At 37.4% G+C, this 23,995-nt stretch overlaps 1 protein-coding gene across 3 annotated transcripts in view; it reads right to left on the bottom strand.

The window, feature by feature from the left end:
* Positions 1 to 10,655: 10,655 nt before the first annotated feature.
* CAAP1 (caspase activity and apoptosis inhibitor 1) overlaps positions 10,656 to 23,995 on the bottom strand; it is a 15,128-nt gene continuing 1,788 nt past the window's right edge. For all 3 annotated transcript variants that reach the window (XM_008629173.2, XM_017728360.1, XM_017728361.1), the window contains 4 exons: positions 23,210 to 23,294; positions 22,596 to 22,671; positions 18,285 to 18,358; positions 10,656 to 13,748 (listed from right to left, as the gene is read on the bottom strand). In XM_008629173.2, coding sequence (XP_008627395.2) covers positions 13,405 to 13,748; positions 18,285 to 18,358; positions 22,596 to 22,671; positions 23,210 to 23,294 — 579 coding nt within the window. In that variant the 3' untranslated portion in view covers positions 10,656 to 13,404. The remainder of the gene's footprint in view (positions 13,749 to 18,284; positions 18,359 to 22,595; positions 22,672 to 23,209; positions 23,295 to 23,995) is intronic.

A 23,995-nucleotide genomic window follows, 5' to 3' on the forward strand; every position in this document is an offset into this window, starting at 1 on the left:
CGATAAGAAAAATTCAACATTCCAGCTGCAAAGCTGCAAGGCCGAGGTGAGATTAACCCTTTTTATTGCTGTGAAGAGCTGAAAACCTGAGGGAAGAGAGAGAGGAGATGCTTAAAGCTGAAATTCTGTTGTGAAGCTATGATATATCAGAGTATCCTGTTGTAATTTCATGAAGATATGGGGGGTGGAGTGTTCAGCTCGTGAGCAAAAGCACCTGCGCTGAGATAGGCAGATGCTGATGCAGCTGTAATTTCATGAGAAGTTTGGACAGGGAGGGATGGACCAGATGAGGACTTTTGCTCCAAATGGGAAAGGAGAAAACCTCAGTTCCTAGAGATGCTCCCAGAGATAGTCCTAACGATGAAGATGATGAAGACCCTTTGCTCCCAGGGAAGGAGAAGGGCCTCTGTTTTTGTTTCTGAATGGCTCAACCTTAAAATTGTACCCCAAAAAACTTCAAGAGTGGACCCTCGAAAGCAGTTGCGGGAAAAGCTGCAAGTCGGGGGAAGGGACTCACACGCAGGCAGAGAGACTCCTCTTCCTAAATGGACTGAACAATATTTGGAAGTGGGCGGCTGTCTCGTTGTGATAATGTTTTCATAGCATGAGCAAGAAGAGACTTCTCTTTCCAAATGGGCTGAACAAGGTTATTATGGAAGTGGTAAACAGACTGAACATCTGAAGGGTTGTCTTTGAACATTGTCAGTGGGAGAAGGGAGGAAGGTGGGGGGAGGAGGAGAGTTCTGAAGGTGGTATAATTTTTTTCTTCTTTTAGGTCTGTTAATAAACTTCTTTATATTCTTTCAAGTTTGGTGCCTGTTTTGCATTTCTCCTAATTCTGATCTCACAGCAGATAAACAGTAATGAGTATTTTGGACCAAACCACTACATAATCTATAAGTGCAAGTAACACATACAGTATGGAGAATGATAGGCTAGTCATTTGGAAATAATTTGGCTTATGTGGAAGAAGAGGATATGCTACAGTAGAGGACATACGACAAAGACTCTAATGAGGAACATGCAGTTCTTCCAAAAAAAGGGTGCCAAGCTACTGTAAACACTCTCCCACAGTTTTTAATTCTCAACTAGTAGTAAGGTAGACCCTTTAATATTATTTTTAATGTTTTTCACTACTTAGGCACTTCATGATCAGCTTTCTTTCTGCTTGAAACTTTGTACCATCTGGGTACCGAAATTTGTTTTGAACACTGTAAAGTCAGGTATGTACAACTTTCTGTACTCAATTTTGAGAAAAACTCTATTGTCCTAAGAATTTATGAAAGTATATTTTTCTAAAGGTACATGCATATTGGAATTTTTCAGGTCTGTATTAAGGACAATATTATTTTAAAAACACCAAGAAATCATATTACCAGCTTCTTTGGTATTATAATTTAGGTAACAAATCCAACCAATTCTCTGTAACAAACAATATATCCTCCTTCTTTCTTTCTGTTATGTATATAAAGCATCTGTTCAATACCTTTTCCCCCACAGAACGTACAGTATGTTAACAACCCCTACTTACTGCCAATAAAAGAGTTGTTGGCTAAGAACAACAAAAATCCTCTCTTTTCTCATTAGCTGAGGGGGAGATTGGGCTCATTACAACTACACTGTGCTTCTCAGACAGAGAAGGAAGAGAAAAAAGATATGAAAGGGACAGGGTCAGGAAGAATGCCTGGCAGGGAAGGATGCTGTTTCTAATTGTTTCCTCCATGTAAGCCTTGGGATTACCTCAAGAACTGACTGTACTTTAAAGATATAAGAAAAATTTCTAGTTACCTGGGAAGGCATTTAGAGTTGTCCTAGAGATCGAAACACTACTAGCAAAAATCTTCGCAGGAAGACTGAGCCACAACTCAAAACCAGAGAGACAGGAGCGAGGCATGAGAAACAGGTGCAGGGAAAGTGAAAAGAGAATAACTAGTTTGAACACAACTGCAGAGGCAACTGCCCCATGGAGGCGCATGAGTTCTTTTACTGTGAAAACCTCATTTGTATTTACTGTAACTGCACAACACCTGTAGTCTCAGAGGTAAGTCTGCAGGACCAAAATTAATGTGCCAAAACAAGAAGTTTTATAGATTATCAGTTTACCCATAAGAGAGTGTCAGTTTTCTCTCATGGGTATGAAAGAGAGAAACCACCAAACAGTAGACTGAGAGCAGAGCAAGACATCATGAAGGCACAGTGAAAAGGATGTTTGATGCCCATTTACTGGGAAATAAAGAATAAGGTGGGAACCTCAAGCCTAACAAAGAACAGCAGCTAAAAAAGGATAGTCACTCTAACAGTCAGCATGACAACATTTGAGTAGCTTTGTGGACTGGACTTCAAATTTCTATGCCTTAGCTTACCAGCTCAGTAAAGGAGATCTTAGGATTGCCCTGCTTCACATTGCAGTTCATTCAAATTCTCATTCATTCTAAATGTAGAGCTTGAAATCAGGAAGAGTGAGGAGATTTTCACCACGGGCATACAAAAATAAAACCAAAGAGTTGACAAAAAATGCTGTGGATCTCACACCCAGGACAGCTGCAATTTATAAGGTGGGACACTACTGCAGGAGGACATGCCTGAGTGGTAAAAGCAAGAAATTATCAAGGAGTGCAGAACAGAGACGTACTCTCTAGCTGGCATGTGTGCTAACGGTAATAAAATAATCTATCTTTCTAGTTCTCATGTCCATCACGGAGACCAGGAGAAGCAAAAGAAAGGGTCCACCAGGCCCCCCATGCACTTGGGGCAGAAGCACTGTTCAGCTGTGTTCCAATCAGGCAGAGCCCCAGCAGCAATGCCAGTGGGGCTGGGGACAGGCCTGAGGATAAGGTCCTGTGTCCTGCTAGGCATAAAGCTGAGCAAGGACAGAGAACCTGGAGAGTAGGGTAAGATTTTTTTCTCCATAGGAGAAGCCATGGCTGGACTGTGTGGTTTGGGGGGTAGTGCTGTCTCCCTCCTTAGAGGGTTTCCAGCCCCCATGAGATAATGCCCTGCGACCTTGTCTGACTCCATGGCTGAGCTGGGGGGAGGGGGTTGGACTGAAGACCTCCTGAGATCCTTGCTGGCCTTAAGTATCTTATACTGATCCAATGTTCTCAATTCAAGGAGGACATCAGAATGCTGCAGAGGATTCCTGGAAGACCTAATTAAGGGAGAATTAAGTAACTGGAAAATGTGCAGTGCAGAGGAAGATTTTAAGGATCTCAATCTTTTTACCTTATTAGAAGCAGATTAGTGGATGCATTGATACTGTTCTTAAGCACGACTTAGTAAGCACAAACCTGGTAACAGAGGGCTCTTCAATCTGCCAGAAGTTATAACAGGATCCAATGACTGAGACAAAAGAAAAGCTACAGAAAGAAAAAAGCATGGATATTTATAAAAATGAAAAAAATTAAGTCAGGATTTGTGAAAATCATCTGGTCTCAATAGAATTTAAGTAGGCTCAGTTAGAGTTGATATTTGAGCCTTTTATTCTGAGAATCTCGAGCACAGAGCAACTTTTTTTAAAAATAATCAACCCTGGTTAGCAGTTTTTTTCTGACCAAAAAAATAAGAAAACATATCTATCAACCACTGGCTAAGAAGAGGCAAAAGTAAAGTCTAGGAAGAGAGCTTATGGAGGGAAAGAAACCCAAGTCCAAAGGAAACAAAGGTACGGAATTGTGCAGGTGACAGCTATAAGCTGACATTATACAGAGGATTGAAAAAGAGATACTTGCATTAACTCAGTTCATTCTGGCTTTGTTGTGACAGCTCTGTAGAGTTACTAAAAACTCAGATGACCAGCAAATCAGGCGTTATGTCCATAACTTTGCAGCACACATTGAGAAGGAAGATTACGTGGGGCAGGAACCATCTTTCTCTATTGAGAAGGTGGTGTGCCACTTGTATTGCTACTGGCCAGTACCATTAAGAGTTGTTGTCAGGGCATAATAACAGCATGACCAACACTGATGCACATTCAGAGCAGTCCTTTATTGTCTTCTGGACTTGAAACAATGCTGTGTAGGGCAGAACTGTGCCCTACAGTTCCATAACAACTGGATGGAAAGGCAAATCAGAAGGTTAGATAAATGTCAGACACAAATAACTGCCTGTACATGGTTAATATTTATTTCTAAGTACAAACACAACAGAAAAGAGCAATAATTAGCTGAAAATGCAGTAAGAATACTTGTAGGCATAAAACACAGGTGTTTGAGAGAAATGTCATAAATAATGAGTAATTTCAATATTGTTTGCAGGTCTGGTGCTGAGCTAAAAGCAGAAGCTACAGTCAGCACCTGTCCTAATACCATAGTGACATTAGGAATATATTATAAAGAGTTTTCAGTGTGATCAGATTCATTCCTCTTTAAAGGACATAGAAAATAACTAGCAAACATTTCTCTTTGTATTACAGCCATTGTTGGGTGCTGCTTTAGTTAGGGTGTTGGTGTGGTGAGTGAAGAGCTTTGATGAAGGAAAACGCAGAACTGCTTAAAAAAAATTAAAGTAGGCATGGTTTCTTGTGCAAAAAAGTTTGAGGATGCCTTCTGGAATTTGGAACTCTCTTTCATAACACTTAAGCAGCCAAGCGGCAAGATTAATTGTATCTAAAAAGTCTACTACATTTTAAGTCCCTCCTTTTGACTAACATTTTCTGTTTCCTAAGTGCTGCATGGCATGCAGTACGGTGTCAGTCATGTGCCTTGCCACGCAGATGGTGAGGGTAAGGTTCCTAAGAAGGAGCCATGCAACAAGGAGCCTGGCATACGAACAACTCTTGAACTGCCATCTCCTCTATAAGCGTATGCTCCCAGCCACCCCTATTATCTTTGATGAAATGGGTTGGGGATCAGCTGGGTTCTTCAGCATCAAAAACTTGAAAGGAATCAAATTTTTAAAATTGCAGAGTATAAGCACAATGAATGCAGTGACTGACAAATGCAGTCTGAATTATAAGTGCAAGTTATAGTAGCTCATAATTTCCATTTGGCAGCATCCCTCCAAGGCTACTCTATCACACTGCTGTTGGACTATGTGGTGGAAAGGTCAGAAAAGCTTTCGGTTGGAAAAGATCTCTGAGATCATGTAGTCCAACTTTTGAGTGATCACCCCCTTGTTACCCAGACACCATGGCCCAATCATTTCATGATTACTTCCAGGGACAGTGACTCCACCACCTCCCTGAGCAGCCCATTTCGATGTTTCTGTGAAGAAATTCCTCCTGGTGTCCAGAATTCCTTCTAATGTCCTGATGTCCAGATTCAGTACCAATGATCTTTTTGCTGCAACATCAGCAAATGCCTATCATCAGCAATATTTCTTCCAGAAAAGTGCACTGAATCACTGCAAGATGCTTTCTTGATAACTGATTCTGCAGGATTTTATTTGTAAGTCAATGAGGAGCGCAAGTTTTGTTTAATTGCTGCATTTTTATTTATATTAATTCAATGTATTTAAAAGGCTGCTGTGGTTGGAATTAAAAGAAGGTTGTTACACTATTGAACATTTATCCTTTAGGCTGACAAAAAAAATCTGTCACTTAACCTGATGGCAATGAAAGACAGTGAATGAATCACTGCTTGAGGAAACCAATTTATTTAGTCACTGTGTCACTGTTATTTATTACTTATCAGCACACCCTGTTAGTTCAATTAAATACAAGAAACTGAAGTTCTCTTCCAGCCTTCTCCCCTTCTCAATTTTTAAAAACACACAACAAACAAGAAAAAAATGACATGAATCTGCAGTGCTAAGGCTGAACCCTTTAGGTTTATTGTACTTCTCTTGTTTTAATTAAGCTTTGTTTATTAAACTTCTGCAGCTAAAGTATGGGGATTATTAATCTTACCCAGTAGCTAAAGATAAAAGTAGAGAGAGGACAAAAGGAAGAAATTAATAGTAAAACAAAGTGTTGATTGCAACATTTTACCAATAAAAATACAAGGAGCTGCAAAGAGCAAATATTTTCTCCCATTTGTATACAAAGGAGTAAGAAATGAAAATTCCTAATTTTTGTATATGTGCATGTATGTCATTTAGAACGTTAGTAGTAAATGTATGTGCCATTTCACAATATAATCACAGATGTATAAAACCAACCATAATCAGTTCAGTACCGCCCTTCCTCCTGCTCTTTGTTTCCTACATGTTCTTTGTTTAAGACATAATGAGAGCAGATAACGGAATTTTTGTTCCTCATGAGAGGATTCTCTGTTCTTTGCTTAATGTTGCAATTAACATGGGAAGACTTTCTTATTAATAATAGAAATATAGGTAAAATAAATAATATAAATATAAAACCTACTGGTCTGAGGAAAAAATTGGCATTTGGAGATGTGCTTAGTAAGTACCATTGCTGAAGTAACAATAAATTAAAGTTACTCCACCCAAAACTCTTTTAGAAGATTAAAGGGATAGACTGAATCACAATTCTAACTAGGGTTACACGTCAGCTGTGTCAAACACTGCCTATTGATTCCTGACCCTGATTCCAGTTTGCAGTGATAAGCATGTGATATATCCCAACATTTTTAGGGGCTACCATTCATCACTGGCCTTCACTTTTGGTGAGTTCACCATGTTCTCACTTCGGGTAAGTTCATTCCTTTTGGACAGTTGGTATTTAGTGAAAAATACTGGCAACACTACCTTTCTTTGCAGCAAGTGGGGGCATAATTAGGGGCTCTGGGGCTCCCTGTTCTCACCTCTTTTTTTTTTTGTTTGGCTTCCCAATACAAATTTTAGTGCTAATTTATGTAGCAGTGAAGTAAAATTTTTTTTTTTTTTAAATACACTGAGAAGTGTTTCAGGCATTCACATCTTTGACATGCCATTCTTTTCATGATTCAATAAAAATCTCAGTTAACTTCATTCTCAGTTCTTAGGCAACAAATTTTTTATTAGAAATTAGAAAAAGTGCATGGAATAGGATTCACCAGGCTGGACCCCACCCAGCGAAACAGGCACAGATGCCTGCAGAGCCTCATTATTCATGCTAAGGAAACCAGATTCACCAACCAGAGATTTAGTAAAACCATCATCTCCCAATTCCTATACCAGTTTATTTCACCAAAGGAGAGAAATTTACTTTGCCAAGACATGTATGGACGCATTCTCCATGAACACTGAAAACACAGAAATTTTCTCAATGTGCTCTCCTGCAAAGCAGATACAACATTTGCATTTTTGAAAAGAATATGCAGATTAGTTAGCAAAACAAGTGAAGAAACTCCAGTATTACGTGATCTAATGCTAATATTTTAATTATAGACTAATATTTGAATAATAGACATATTTGAATGGTTTAAATACTACCTAATCTTGGTTCTAGCTCTTCAGAGGTATCCAAACAATGTAAAAGAGTAAAGCTCAGTAATTTAAAGGAAATTTATACTGCTTAAATAGGGTCTTACTGTAGTAAATGCTGCCTATTTTAACTTCCTTGGAACAGTATCAATAGCTCTTCAGCATTTCAGTACAAAGATAAATTCCATAAGAAACCCATTTCTTTAAAATACCCTTTATTTACACCTTTTAAAGAAGGTAATATATTAATAGAATTGTTTAGATCCACTAAATATTTAAAAGGTTTAGTAGAAATTGAGGATAGAAAATATATTACCTGCCTTTATAGCGACAGAAGGTGCCTTCAGTTAATTTTCCAGTACTACGTTCTCTCGAGTTCCAGTACACCTCTATGTCAATGCCCTGATGAGGCCTGGAAAGTAAGTTGGAGAGGATATCAAGCAACATATCTTAATTTTGCCTGGGATATACAGCAAATAGTTTCCTAAAACGGTAGTTTAAGGAGCGCCGTATTTGTAGCAAAGCAGTCTTACATCCTGTAGTAATACAGGAACTGGTGCAGTCAAAGAAACAGGGGACTAAAGCAGAAGCACTGGGATATGAAGTGTAACTGGGATATGCTCTGTATAGAAAATCCCCCTTTATGAAGAAAAAAATGCTACAGTTGCTAAATCTTGATGGCAAGCAGACTTCCTGTCCCCAGTTCCAGCAAACTGGGTTATTGCATCCCGGGTCTGAAGAGCTACACTACAACTGAAGTAACCAGGTCCCAGCCTTTCCACTCATCTCATGAAAATGAGAGCATCACTTCATCCTTCAACTTTTCAACTTTATATCTAAGTACACAGATAATAAAGTGTCTTTGCTCCTATCCTGTATTTTTCTAAAATGTTTGGACTCTGCTCTTAATACATGACTCTCTGAAACAGACATTGTTGAAGCAACACAGCCCCCTAGTGTGGATGTAATCCAAAAGTTTAATTCATACACAATTATCAGGCGCTAATTTTCACTAGACTACACACAGTAACAATTACGCAGACTTCACTTCAACAAAAAACCTCTAACAAAACAACAACAAAAAAGAAAAGTCAAAACCATACACATAGAAAATCTACACCAGCCAATAATCAAGAATGTAGGTTTAATAAAGATTTAATAGCTAAAATAGTATACATTTGGAGCAGTTCAGCTAACATTTTCGAGTGAAGGCTTTCAAAAAGATAGAATTAAATCATTTTAATTCTGATGCCTCATATCTTAAGGACTGGAAGAATGAGGGGTATCACTTATGTAGTATAATCCAGCACCATTTTCAGTAGTTGGATTTTCACTACTCGTTCTGTTGTGCCCACATAGAAAATTCAATTGGAATGGTGCCCCAGGTTAGAAGCGGATGGGCAGGATTCCCTGCATGAATGAGTTTCCTGATGTGGTTCTCTACATATCCACATAAACACTAGCTGCACAACAGCAGGGAGGAGACCAGGCCTGGGAATAAGCAACCTAACCAAAATGTATGCGTAGTTCCTCACCAGCATTCATATTCAGCTTAAATGTCATTCCCAGTACTCTGTTTCTGCCTGCCTTTAAGGCTAGCGTCAACATACTTAGACTGAACACACTTTTCTAGTCATTTCTCATGTCCTGTGCTCCTCTGGTGCCGTTAGGAGACTTTATCTGAGTCTGCTCCACTCCCAGTAGATATGCTTTCAACACAGGCATGCAGAACTGCACACAGTATTCCAGTGAAGTAAAGCTGAGAATTCTTAAGTACAGTTAGATCGACTGGAGTCTAAAAACACAAGATGGGATGCAAGACTTTAGATTAGACAATTCACAGTGTAATATTTTCATCTAGAACAACTTTGCACCAGATACAAAAGAAAAATTCAATTTTGAGACTGACAATAATCAACCGATGCCATAGACAAAAAGTTTTCACACTGTTTAAAAAAAAATATGATGCAGTGAATGAATGAATGAACATGTTCCATTCTCTGATTATTTTGGGTTTTGGGGTTTCTTTTCATATTTTTATTGTGCTGTATAATGCAATAAACATGTAATATTTAGTTTTAAGTTTTCGGGATCTTTTCTTACCTGACTACAAAGTTGCTTAAGTGATATGTGGCTAACCCTTCCTACAAGCCGTAGATTTTTCTCCACCTTTTATGTATTACGTTTACATATTTCAATATTAATGCTAAAAAAGGCCCTTGAAACATGAGATTTCAGCCCCTCCCCCACAAAATCAAGTACTTTGACACCTATATTTGGCCACAAATAAGGTAAACAAACCTTTTTTCTTCTCTACATGTGTTGCAGATTGACTTAGCAATAAACATGAAGGTTGAGAGTACTGGGACTAAATTGCAGGAGTTTTTAATCAGTTTTTAATTTGGTGTCTATGCTCCTAAAGTTATGCTGTTCTTATGTTTCTGGATCAATTAACCACCTCATCTCCCTTCCTGACTAAAGGGCTTATTTCACAATTAATCTTCAATTATCTTCTGTGAAAAGGGCATATTTACCAGCATCAGTGATCTCATAAAGCTAAATCAGTGCTTATAATTTTAAGACCGGCATGTAAAATGCTATACAATAATTTACTATGCACTCATGCGCATAAAGCCTTTCTTCAGTTGCTGTTTTTAGAAAAGGGCTGGCATGCTCTACTCACAGAAGGAAAAAAAGTAACTTGTTACAATAACTGCTTTTGTAAACTGATATTTAAAAAATCATAGTAATAACCAAGCAACCATTTACACTCTTTAAAGCTCTGACATTGTATGGAATCAGCTGGTGAAAGGTCATTTTGTCCCACTACAAGGTGCCCCTGAAGTGGCTTTTGTTTTTGAAACTGTGCTCCTTTATATACAGACAAGGTTGCAGGGAAGTACTATCTAGCTGGCTCCTTTGGCAGGACTGACAATGCAGTGCTGAACGGCTCCTGTTTCACGTGGCATTTCAACAGTATCCAGTTAGAACAGCAGCATCTCACATTGCCTGCACAGATTATCTGACTCCCTATTTTTTCAAATACACTTAGGAAAAACCTGTAGTTATCAGTGATCAAAACCTTCATTTACTACAATTAATAATTACAATATTTTCAAACAGCAAAGAACATTATTTTATAGCTTAAAAAAAGTTACGGCACCAAGTCTCTTACGCAAAATATTTTTGAGAGCAAATACTATATTGAAAAGAGTGTTACAAGTGGAACTAATTCTTTTCTGAGGAAATGCTTGTGATTCACCTCTCAAAACTGGTATCTTGAAGTCTTTTTATTATTCTCTATGAAATCACCATAACAGCAAAGCCTACAAACAGAAATAAATACTGTTGGCTCTCTGTGGAGTTATACCTTTTTATTTATCTAGTACACAATCAATCAACTCTCCTCCTCCTCAAAAGAGCACTGTGCACTATGACAACAGCCAAAATTCATTAGAAAATATTTTTGTTGCAGTCCGAAATATAATCAAGATCTTTTTCATGCTGACCAACACCCAGTGTATAACCTTGGTTTCCTGACAAAATGGTTGATTAAAACCCAGTAACACTATCTTAAGGTTTCATAAATAATTCAATACATTTTACATACAAATTGCCTCTTCTTCCAAATGAAATAATAAATTTATTTTTCAAGGAAAAATCAGACATATTTAAAAGTGGAAAACAAAACAGCTGTATAATAAATATTTTAAATATAGTGGATTTTTTTATCTCTTCAGTGATATAAATCAATGCAAGAACACACATAAGTTACCTGATCTGCTTTTAACCTAAGCAGCAACAGTACAATATCCTAAAAATGAATTAGCACTTGTGTAATCAATCACATTAAGTACCTCATATAATTTTTTTTATTTTATTTTTGTAAACAGCTTAATTGAATTTTCTTGGAATCCTTCTCATCTTTTAATTTCAGATTTAATTAGGCTGTAATTACAAATCTTCTGTCACATGCATAGTAAACCTGTTTCATCTCTGTCACACTACATGCTAGAGTTAGCATTTGCAACTTCTTGATACAGACCTTGAAATAATAACCTTTAACAGTTCAACATGCTACAAAATGCACTTTTAAGGGTGACCTGGGAAACCAGTAGGAAAATAAGTGCTACACACCTCCAGAAAGTAGGCAGTAGAAGGTAACTACATTCTAGTTTATCATTTCTTCCAGCAGTATTTTTGTTTTACCAAACAACTACAAATGTGTTGTTTTGCAACATCACTGAATGGACTTCGTGTGGCTTCTTCTGGTGACACAGGAAACGCCCTTGCAAGTGAGCTTTTGCACTTGCACAGCAGGCAAGGTGAGGTATTTAGTGCCTTAAGGATCTAAGTGTAGCAGCACTAAAATGTATCTTTGAAGTCTAACACAGCTCCACCAGCCTATGACTTTGGAAAAGAGAAGATTGCACATCCAGGTTTTGCCAGGTGTCTTTCTCTGTTTACTTCTTTCGTTTCTCTGGACTCAAACAGAACACAAGCTCACCAAACAGCTAAATGAAATTAACCAAAGACAACACACACAGATTTGGAGACAGTAATGTTACCTTTTGAATTGTGTGTATATATTCTAACTTACACCACTTACACCCTACATTTGCTAAAATAATAGAAAAAATGCTGATGCTGTGGATAACACTACTATCAGGTACACTTTACCCAGGCCACTGATATCACTTAATGAATGCACACTGTAATTTTCTCAGCTGTATTTAATGAAGGTTTTAGTTTATTATCAAATTTACACTGCACTAACATTTTACAATACTGTTGATTCTAGAGGAAATCAATCATACTTAAGAAATAGACAAGAATCTTGCTACAGAAAAGGGTTTAAAAGGAAACAGGAAATAAGAAAGGGAATAAAGAGAAGGAAGAAAAGGGATAAAATGGAAGAATAAAAAGAAAATTATAAACCTTAAAAGAATTCAAAACATAATATCTGAACAGAATAAAGTTTGCAGTAGTATTACAAAATAGCATAGGGAAATTATCTCTCCTACTGTTGCAAAGTATGTAATTGGCTAAGTAACAACCAAGGAAAATTCATGAATAAAATACATTACACATCATTTTACTTAACGAAGACTACAGTTGTAAACTTCATACCTTTAAAGAAAAAAATTGGTGTCTGCATGTGTAAACAAACACGTAAGTATTTTAATATGCTTTGATTAGCAGCCAGATATAAAACCAGCACTAATTCTAAAAAATTAAAATAATTGTAATTGTTGTAAGATACTATAGCATGAAAATTAATCCTAAAATTCAATTTACTTACAAAGGAATACCTTGAAGTGGATAAAAATAGAATTTGTATTTTAAAACCTCATAAATAAATTAAATGCCTTTTCTAAAAAAACATACTGACATTAGGTGGATTTTCGTACTTTCAGGGGACATGAAAGTAGGACTACATCAGTTTTATCTTAAAAGCTCAAGGTCTTCTGAAATGTTTATTTGCTAATTATGTCAAATATTCAAAAGAAAAGCTTTACAGTTAGGAAGAAACTCTGCTTTCTTCAGTTATAATACAAAAGATAAGAGTGGAAAAGAGTGACAAAACTATGTGATAGTGTAAAAAACTCTGCTCTTTCAGGCACTTTCATAACTCTGAAAATAACACGTTCAGCTGTGTATTTGAAAGGTAAAAAACCTTCCCTTTAGGAATTCCCATTCCAAAAAACTGAGTATGCTTTTAAACATATCATCACATTTTAATTAGAATACCTACATTATGATGAGATGGGCCCCAAGAAGAATTAAGCAACACTAAGTTGTAAGTTTCTACAACAACCCTTCTGGGAGGCACCAGGTTCCTGGCACAACTCTATACATGGTGTGACTCTTTGAGGAGGTGAACCAGCACAAGGACACCTCATCTCAGGGAAGAACCAACCTCTGTTTGTGCATGTCATGGAAGCAGCACACTAAAGGCAACAAAACCACAGAACCATAGGTCAGGAAACACAACACAGTCTGAATGAGGAATGTCATATCCAGCCCAAACATACTGCAGCGCTGAAGAGAACAGACACCACCTTTTTCGAAACAAATACTGAAAATGAAATCTGAATGGTCTTAGGGCTGTTTTTTGACATCACCAGCTTTCATCAGAGCCTTAATAGCTCTGGCCCTCATCTCGAGCTCCAGAAGCTCCAGCTGTTGTGCTGATGGCTGAACATCTTCTGATGGAGGAACAGCTAAGGTTGCTGCTTTGTGCTCCTTTGGGCTGGACTCTGCCAAGCCCAGTATCTCATTCACACTCTTCTCAATGTCCTTCTGAAGGTCATCTATCTGACCAGCTCCACTTCTGACAGTGCTCTCTTGCACATCTGGGCCATCCTCTTCATTGCATGGGCCTTCTATGTCACTATCATATGCATCTGCATTTATGCTGAGGACATCACTATCTTCTCCCTTGCCTGTAACACAAACATAACAATCATAGAGATGCCTAACACAACTGTTTTTACCTCAACTTAAAAAATCACTTCTGCTTAAAGCATTACTCTGCAAATTAAGAGAGTGAAAAGAAATCTGTAAGATAACCAATTCTTCTTCTTTTTCTCCTCCAGCTTTTAAAACTGAGCTTATTTATACAAGTGTTAACGCATTTTTATGCCAATCTAAAAGAACATGCAGTATAGCAAAGCAGCGGTACCAGAAAAATTTATTCTCTCCTACAAAGTTACATGATCTATTTTCCTAATTAAAATGTCATAAGATTTTATATCAAAGAAACCTTCTGCAGTGTAAAACTGATTTTTGCTTATCTTTTAAGTAAACCTAATTTTCAGAATGCAACTTCAAAAATTACACTCAACTATGTTATTTATTTTAAGAGGAGTGGGACTATAGCGAGGCATAACACTAAAAATTAATAGAAACTCCACTTATAGTGCAACTACTCTGAATTTATCACAAGTCTTACAGATGTATTTAACTCAGATGTAAGAACATGAAGGAATTTATGACTTTGGTTTTTAACGGTGGCTGAAAGTTGGAGTTTACTTTTAAAAACATAATTAGAAGAGGAGGCGGTGCAATAAAATAAAAGCAAAGCTCTGTCAGAACCTAACTGTTCTCTCAATTTGACTACAGTAAGACTTGCTTTGACACACTGGCCTCAGAAGTTATTGCTATTTCACCAGCTTTTGTATCTGTGGAAACTTAGAGCAGGATTGGCTCCTGCTTAAAATGAGTAATGTATATTCAGGTGATGGTAAAGTTACTGATTATAAAGACTTTATAATTGCTTTTGGTAATACCATTTTTACCACTTGCACAGGAAAAGCAAGCCTTAAAAAAAAAAAGAGTAGCATACTCACTACTTAGAAAGCTATAAATGCAATTTTTCTACTTAAAAAACAAAGGAAGGCAGGAAAGGAGGATTAAAATATCTCAAAATGGTTTTATAAACAATAGTAACACTTTAAAACATTAGAGTTTATGGATTCAGCTTTGAAAATTTTTTGTACTATAGACACATAATTCAGTTACTGACTCCTAATCACTCCATATCAGGCTATGATTTGTCACAGCATTTAAGTTCAGATTTAAGAATTCTGCATACTCACCCTGAGAATGATTTAGGATCTTTGTTATCAGTCCAGTACCTCCTAACACTGGTTTACTTGACTGTAAAAAGCAGCCATAATGCTAGTAAATACAGCGTGTTTAGAAACATACACAGCTAAGGTATGTGGCACGTCAAAAATTCCAAAGAAAGCTAATAGGAAAGCAGATGCAGCTCCTGAAAATGTTATGTTAAGACATATAAAGGAGTTTACAGATAACTTTTCACCTTTTCTTTTTGCAAGACAAATCACAATTTTAAAATAATAAAATCTAAAAACCTAAAATATAAACAAAGCTAAAGAAAATCATCCTCACAGCAGCGTGTATAAAAACTACTCATGAGATGAACATACAAGGGTCTTCTTTGATCCTAAGTAGTCTTGCCCTGTTCCTACTGTGACAGTAACTTCAAGATTAATATTTCAGTTTCAGATGCAGTTTTCCCTATTTCCCACACCATTTAGTCAACTTTGAACACTCTTTTTAACTTTACCTTGCACGCCACAATGGATGGGAAAGATCATAATGGGAAACAACAGGATTAGAAATGGTAACTTTTCTGTCTTACTTCATAGTATCAGTCAGTATTTACCTAACATGCTGGTCAACCAAGCAGCGTTTCCATGGGTCAAAAAATCAGGTGCATCAGTGGATCAGAGTTCAAAGACTGAAACTTCGTATCTGAGCCTGCTCATCCTAATTCACTGCCAAAGTTAAACTGACCTGTACTGAGTCTGGCTGGGGTGGAGTTAATCTTCTTCACAGCAGACTGCATGATACTGCTTTTGTATTTGTTTCTGAAATGGTGTTGATAACACAGCAGTTTGGCTGCTGCTGAAGAGTGCTTGCACAGCCTTAGGGCTTTCTCTGTTTCTCACTCTGACTTCCCAGAGAGTAAACTGGGGGTCTGCAAGAGGCTGAGAGGGCCAGACAACCAGAACAGCTGAGGCAAACTGACCTAAGGGATATGCTCCACCATATAACACTGGCATTTGTCTTCCCAAGTACCTGTCATGCATGCTGTGTTGCTGCTTTCCAGGGAACGGCTAAAAATCTGGCTGCCGATGGGAGATTGTCTCTAATTTTGCTTTGTTTCAGTGCACAGCTCTTGCTTCACTTACTGAAGAGTCTTTATGTTGACTCGTAAGTTATTCTCATTTGTTTTGCTGATTGTCACCTCTACCCCACTGGGGGACAAGTAACTGAGGTGTTGGCATGTGCCTACTGCTGGCTTGGGTCAGCCCACCATAGGATTCTTTTTGGAATTAATTGGTCACATTAAGAAGAAACAAAATATTAAGTCACTCACATCTATCCCAGACTTGTATGGATGAGAAGCTGGGCAGAACAACCTTGGGTTCTATTTAGAACTTGAAACCTCCGAGACTGTGTAATTCAGTGCTCATACAAGGGTTTTGGCCTACAGATGTTTAATGAGCTAACAGGCTTTATTTCCCTCTTTTGCACCTGTGTTTTTACACAGTAATAAGGATCATGGCTGGCATTTCACATTATCTTTTTCATTTTGGTAACTTTTACTTTTTCCTTCATCTACAGTTGAAAAATTCATTTTAGCACACTTAATTACATTTAAAAATTTTATTTTATCCACTTCTGCTTATCCTCTCATTCTCTCTTCTTTTTCCCACAGCTTCTCAGGCTGCAGTGCAGGAGAATGACTGGAGTTATACTTTCTAATTTATATGATATTCTCAAAAGTTCTTTAAAGCTAACATCTCCACAGAGTGGAGCCACTGTTATAGCCCAAAGCCACCATGATAATCTGGTTGATTAAGTCATAAAAAACAATGCAATCACCTGCAACAGTCCATCAATTCCCTTTGATAACACAAAAGTGGAAGAAACCTGCAGGAAATCTGTCGGCTCTAAAATTCCTCCATATAGTACAACAAGCAACATTTAAAAGATTCTTCATAGTCATTGCAACTCACTCCTTAGAGTTTTGATGCTGTTATGACTCCTTCCTTTTCCATTTAACTCTTCTCACTAACTACTTCAGAAAACAAACATGTTTCACAATGTTATTCCAGGAGACAAAGACAAAATTCTGAATTGTGAAATAGCAGTTGCAAGAAGCAAATAAAGTTAGAACTTTGCAGAAGAGAAATGTAGCTTAGAAGAATTTGCAACATTCTTTAACCGGAAATGCTATTTCTGATGTTTCTGCATACAGCCAGCCAAAATGAAAATAAACAGACCGAGACAGAAACACCTACAGTTCTAGTGCTTCATGCACAAACTAACACTGGAAATTGTTATATGTGCTAATTTAATGACTGGAATAAAACAAATACTACTGTGGGCTAAAAAAACTGTTTTCTTGTGTGGAAAGAACAAATGAATGCGCACCAGTAACTTATTTGCCTTTGCATTTTCTATTCTGCCAGTCGCTGTAGTACTTGAATGTCTCACAAGCTGAATTTTTGCATTTAAAAAGAGAAAGTACACAAGACAAAATGTTCATTCTCAATGATTCAAAAATTTGAGTGTGTACGTCTACTTGCACTGACTTCAAGTAAAATAAGCCAGCTAACACAAGTGCTGGGTGTCAAGCACCATTTCATTGGACCTCAGCTCTATACAATCAAACAAAGCAAGTTATCATATACCAAGACTGAAATAAATTACTAAATTACAAGCAGTCCTTTGGAAAAGTTATTATTATGGATTTCTGTGAATGCAAAAACAGACTACTGTACACTCGTATGATCATCTCAGTGTAAAATAAACCTGACGGTCATTTCAACCAACAGTAACAGCAGTATTAGCAATCACCTGCATATCAAAAAACTTAAATGAAGTTCCTCTTCAGCTGAAAAACTAGATACGAGGAGCCACATGAGCTCTGCAAGAACTTCAGTCATGTTCCAGAAGCTAAACTAGGAAACTCTGAAGAGCTGCAGTTTGCTTCCAGCTGCAAAAAACCCTCCATTCCTATAGAACTAAGAAGCCAAAGTTTCTAGAATGTCTTCTTCAATGTCCCCATCACCTTTTCTGGAACTGTACCTGCAGGAGATGTTGCAACCCTATGCAAGCTGATTTCTAAGAGGATGCTTCTCTATGACTGCAGCCACTGTTCACAAGAGAGCTGTCAGCTACCTGGAATTAGTCACTGGCCAACATCAAGAACACAAAATTTCAGCTTTCTCTACTGCATACCTTGTTTTGATTCCTGACTTTCCAGCTTGTTGTCTTCTCTCAGAGAAGAAGTTGAGTCTATACTGTTGTCCTGTCTGGAAACAATTAAGAACATTTTAATCCTGACTGCAGCCACTGTTCACAAGAGAGCTGTCAGCTACCTGGAATTAGTCACTGGCCAACATCAAGAACACAAAATTTCAGCTTTCTCTACTGCATACCTTGTTTTGATTCCTGACTTTCCAGCTTGTTGTCTTCTCTCAGAGAAGAAGTTGAGTCTATACTGTTGTCCTGTCTGGAAACAATTAAGAACATTTTAATCACCATAATTTACAATTTAACAGAACATTTTTAAGAAACTAAAAAATTATGAGGTGGTAGGCCAATAAGACAGCTACAGTAAAATAAAGACAGAAGGAATACACAGAGAGCTAATCTGAGCACTTGAAAATGAACTTTTCTTGTTTTGCCTTGTGATACACAAGGACAAAGCAATTATTTCCACTACATCCTTTCCTTTTAGAGTAACAATCCTCAACAGTTATAACTGAGGAACCACAGCCGAGTAGTTATAAAGGAAGAGGCTCCTCATATTAGGAGCTTTTCTGTAAAACTCAAAATAAATTGTCACATAATTAAATGCTTTTGGAAAACAGTAGTTTCTGCTGTACTAAAATACTATTTATTGTCTTATTTTGAAAGTAAAAAGGTATTTTCATGAAATTATCACCAGCCCATCACCACCCTCTCCTAAACCACAATCATTTTGTTTCACAAAGGGATACTTTTTAAACTGAAACTGTTTACAACTCAGCTATTACAATGTATTCAGTACTTGCGTTTCTCTATTTCTCCTATTTAAAGATTTCTACCATTGACCTGAAGTGTTTCAACTCTTTACACAAGGGTAAGGAAGAGACACTTCTGTGAAACGTTAACGTCCTTCACATACTTCACACATACCAGTTACACAAACTGTGAAAATAAGGTAAAACATACAGGAAGGACACAGGTGGAAGGATCCAGAATCACAAGAAGAGTTCAGTTACCTCATCTGATGAGCATTTTGACAATAGAATTGCCAAATTTCTAAACTGAATGTTGGTGCGGCATTGGTTTCATCTGTAGTAATATGGAATCAATGCAGCCCTCCTGCCCATGGGAACTTAACAACACTATAAAAAGGAAGCAGTATTCTGATATCATGGATGTAAATACAATGATTAACAACTTGTTTTTCAGTAATGGCCTTTAGGGTTTTCCTGAAATTGAACACATATCTATTTTCCCCATGCTCTGCAAGTTGTTTTTTAACATGTATCCAATGGTTTCAACAGGAGGGGGAACACCATAACATTTCTAGACATCGTGGTCTGAGAGGCAGTTATTTTCATTTCTATTTCCTTTTCTTCAGTGACAAAGGCTACATCAACAGACTCTCCTTTTTCTCCCACTGTTTTTAGCCATTGGAACATAAATGCATAAAGTATCATGCAATAATTAATTAAGGAGAATAAACAGGTCAATACACTTGGCTAGTGAATCCCTGGACCAGTCTGTTGTACCTATTTATTGAACCTCATGGCTACACTAACTTTTTTTCCAAATGAGATGACAATAATCTAAATACACTCACACATGTGTGCCAGCAACTGCAAAGGGGACCACAGGTCAGAAGCACTTGCAGGACTGTGCTGCCAGAAATCAGACAGAATGAAAAATGTACACTTCCTCCAGGATTTTCAGTGTCATGCAACTGTAAGCAAATACTTGTAATTCACCAGCAAACCTCAGGCTACTCTAGACAACAAGCAGGATGAGAGGTCTGGGACTAATGTATCAAATAGACAGTAAAATCAAAGGCCAAATTCCAAAAATAGACCACGTTCTGCAAGTAGGCAAATTGAGGGACCATAATGGAGCACTAGATACCCCAGAGATTAACAGCATCAGCTACTGGGGACAATCACAGGCCTGCACCTGCCATCAGAGAGGCCCACGTGCACAAGGAGGTCTATACAGCAACTAGAGAAAGAATACAAACCTTTTGGGCTTGTGTGACCGCAGCTGGAGAGAGATGCGGATTTTGGACCAGTTACTGGTCAGCAGATATAGAAGGAACCACCTGGTTTGGGGTTTTTTTGTTTGTTTTGCTGTTGTTTTTGTTTTGGGGTTTTTTTTCCAGCAACTCCTAACAATTCGTTACATTTAGTTAGTTAACTCTTTACCAAAATTAGGTTGTGATATACCCTGATCATCACTAAGAGTAGAAGCTGCTTAGGCTGTCCCTGCCCATATCCCATGCTCCTTCACACACATGCTCTATCATTTTAAACTGATTAGTCATCTCTCCACTGGAAAGCAAAGTGTTCCTTGAAAAAGCCTGATCTTGCATCAGTAGTATCCAGACAACAGATTTCACAACTCTAGTATCACCTTGAGATCTGATGAGGAATTGTAACCATCTCTTTGAGAGAAAACTCAGTGACCCCCACAGCTCAAATATTGACTGTGAAATTATCCACAACCATTTTAACAGCCATGTAAAAAGAAATTACCAACTTTAAAAAAATCACACATTGAAACTTGTGAAGTTTCCTCCTGATGCCTTGACTTTAATAATAATTGCAGCAAGCCAACATTCCTTTAGAAACTACCTACTGTCAACAAAAGAATTTTTAGGATGCAGAAGTACTTTTATAGAACGTTTTACTCTGAGAATTGACTGGATTGGACTGCGTTGCTGGTGAACCTTCATGACTTTGTTTCATAGGCAGGCATTTTGCACCATCTACTGGCCCAACAGATGCGTTTTAAGTTCACAGTTCAGTCTGGCTTTTGTTAGCCTTGTTTCGTTTGCTAGTGAAAAACATTTTTTTCCCTAATTATCTGTACTGTGGTATACCTTTAAGAAAGGGTAACACAATGCCATGTCTTCAAACAATGGGAGAAGAAGATAAGCTATTCTAAAATTAAGGGGCATTTTACAAATTTAATACTCTCTTCTTTCATGCTACACTACTAACTGACAACAGTAATTTGGAGTTTCTCCTTTTTGTCAGCCTTTAAAGATATTTCTCCCCCAAGACGACAGTTAAGTTCCCAAACAATAAACTCAGCACTTTTAATTTATTTTTCTAAACAGAATAACATTTCCATGGTATGATCTTTTCAGCAGAAAGAAGATAACTACGGTTAAAATTTGTTGACAACAAATATTGTAAGTTTAAATTTACCTTATTTTATGTAGAGCATGCATTTCACGTTGGAATGCGCCACACCAGTGTAATGCTTAACTGGGCTCACACATATGGTTCTATATACAGGTTGCTACAGGAATTTGTACAGCTCTCAAAGACCTCTGGGTTTGAGGGTGATTTGGTACCAAACTCCAGTAGAACATGCAAAGTGAGGTAAAAACTCAGCAAAGGTTAGGAAAACAAGGACTGGCAGAGGAGCAGATGGCTAAGGATGAAGACAGTAGCTCTGCAGTACAGGTGGTGGGGATTAAAGACAGGATCAGAAACTAGGTGTCTGCTAAAGAAAAATACTGACCAGAATGTGAAAGTTGGATTACTGTTACTATCTTTCCCATCCATTTGTTCTTATTTAGGAGGTTTATATAAACTAACCAAACCAGTAGCTAGGAGGTTATGTTAATCTGCCCATCTTTAGTGCATTGTCTTGTACTGCCTCAGAGTCTTATTAAGTGCGCCCTGAACCTGTGGACCAGCTGTAATCAGGTCAGTATTGAAAACATAAAAGCTTATAAATCTTTTAGAAACAAGTTAGCCTCACTAAATTTGATGTATTGTGCGTGATAACTAGTGTAACTTTCTTCTTCCCTTCATTACTTCCATAGAAACTATCAAACGGGTGAACTCCTGACAAAGAAATGGTCTTTAAAAAACAGACAAGCCTTTTAAGAAAAGGTTAAAAAAGTGTTGTCTTTTACAAAACTGACAGATGCCAAGATAAGAGCAAGAAACCAGAAGCCTCTGTTCTTGAAACACTACATTCTGTAGCACCCCTTCTACAGAGTACATTGAACAGGTAATGAGTGTCAGTGCTGCTTCAGCTGAGGCAGGAATGAAAGGCCAGAACAAAAATTAAAGAGAAGGGATAAATCTCAGCTGAACTGAAAATATACTTAAACAAATCACAAACCTATGTGGGAGGGGTTTACTGATTTAGCTCACACAAAGACGTTTAACCTAAATCACACCACTTCTGTTGCAGGACTTGTGAATTAAACATTCACAAGTGTGAATGTTTAATTACCACAGCTTAGCTGATGGATGGTATGTCATTATGAATCCAGTTATGTGCCCAAGACACACTAAATGTCACTAAGTGACATCATGTCTGTAAAGTTTAGTGCTTGCTAGTAGTCACAGTTCATCATCATTCAACTAGAATAATTAATTAAGGATATAGCAATTTGGTCTCTCAATGATATATTTGATAATTTCTCATGAAAAATCTCTGAATTGTTCAGTCTCCTTAAATTAAGTGTTTTGTCTTTTACTCACTGACTGACTGAATCACCTCCAGTCTTGTCTCCTCCATCTGCCTCCTCGTCAGTATCAGAATCAGCTCCAATCTTGCCTAGATATACACAGTTTCAAACATGAAAATTTAGGAAAGTGATATAATTAATACTACGCAATTAGGTTTACTCTTAATTATTAACTCTATTGCAATCAGCAGAAGAGGATTTTTCCCAGTTAAAACAGAACTTCTAAAATTAGACTTAGTCAAAACCAAAACACTTACTTACTTGTGAATCTTCTGTTAGCTACACATACATTTATACTGGATTACAAAAAATCTGATTAGCTATTCGTACTACAATACTATGGGTGCCAAAAATAAAGTACAGAATTAACAGCAAGATACTCTGGAGCTCTCAGACTCGAAGAGTTTCACTTCATTGAGAAGACAGCAATATGTTTACAAGTAAGTTTAAATATCCCTTAAATATCAAGTGCAATAAGGCCATGAAAAGCTGGAATGTCATATCCTTAATCAAAGTACATGAACTGTGTGCATTGGTGGAACTGAGTGATTATGTACACGCTAATATATACTTAGTAGAGTGTGTCTGTATATATACATATATATTTAAGTAGCTAGAAAGAGTGACCTTCAAGTATCTTCAACAGTTTTTTTTCAGATAACAGCTCCAACTGCTCCATGCAAAGTCTTTTGATTTCATCCATGGAACAGTTCTAAGAAGACAGATAAGACAGACCACAAGCTACTAAAAATTTCTGAAAAGAGAGTAATTACAAATGTAAGCAGTAGTCCAACTGTAATGAAGAGTTAACTTGGATTAAACATCCCCTATTCTGATCTGCATTGATGCAACTGCTGTAGAAAACCAGGTGTTTCAGTTTTGACAACTACAAAAAATAGCATATGTGTGGGCTTTGTCTGAAAAATTAAACAATACACACTATCAGTTACTTGACCTATGGATTGGAGTTTTTACTGCAGCTTCAACACAGAGCATCAGGAATACCAGACCATATGTGTGAAGCATGGAACAGCAAACAACTGCAGACCTGGTTATTCCTAATTCTCCATCACCTGGGGGAAGCTGGGTTATGCAACCAAGCTTGCAAAGACCAGAGGCAACTGTTGAATCCAAGTTCACAAACTGGAGAAAATAATGCTAATGACAACATACCAACAGTTGCATACCACAGCACAGAAAATAAAGTATGCAAACTGTGATTTCTCATGCTTGGTACATACCATACATTGCCACAAATTTTATTGGTATTCCAGTTACCTTCACATCTCATACCTCTCGGTGACATAAGAGTGATAATTTCACATTTTCAAATGAGCTATGATACCACGTACAAGTACCAAAATTAAGAGCTGCTAAACAGGTTGTAACACTCACAGTCCTGCTGTAAGTTTT

Source organism: Corvus brachyrhynchos, unplaced genomic scaffold (genome assembly GCF_000691975.1).
Source record: "Corvus brachyrhynchos isolate BGI_N302 unplaced genomic scaffold, ASM69197v1 scaffold90, whole genome shotgun sequence".
NCBI classification, from domain to species: domain Eukaryota; kingdom Metazoa; phylum Chordata; class Aves; order Passeriformes; family Corvidae; genus Corvus; species Corvus brachyrhynchos.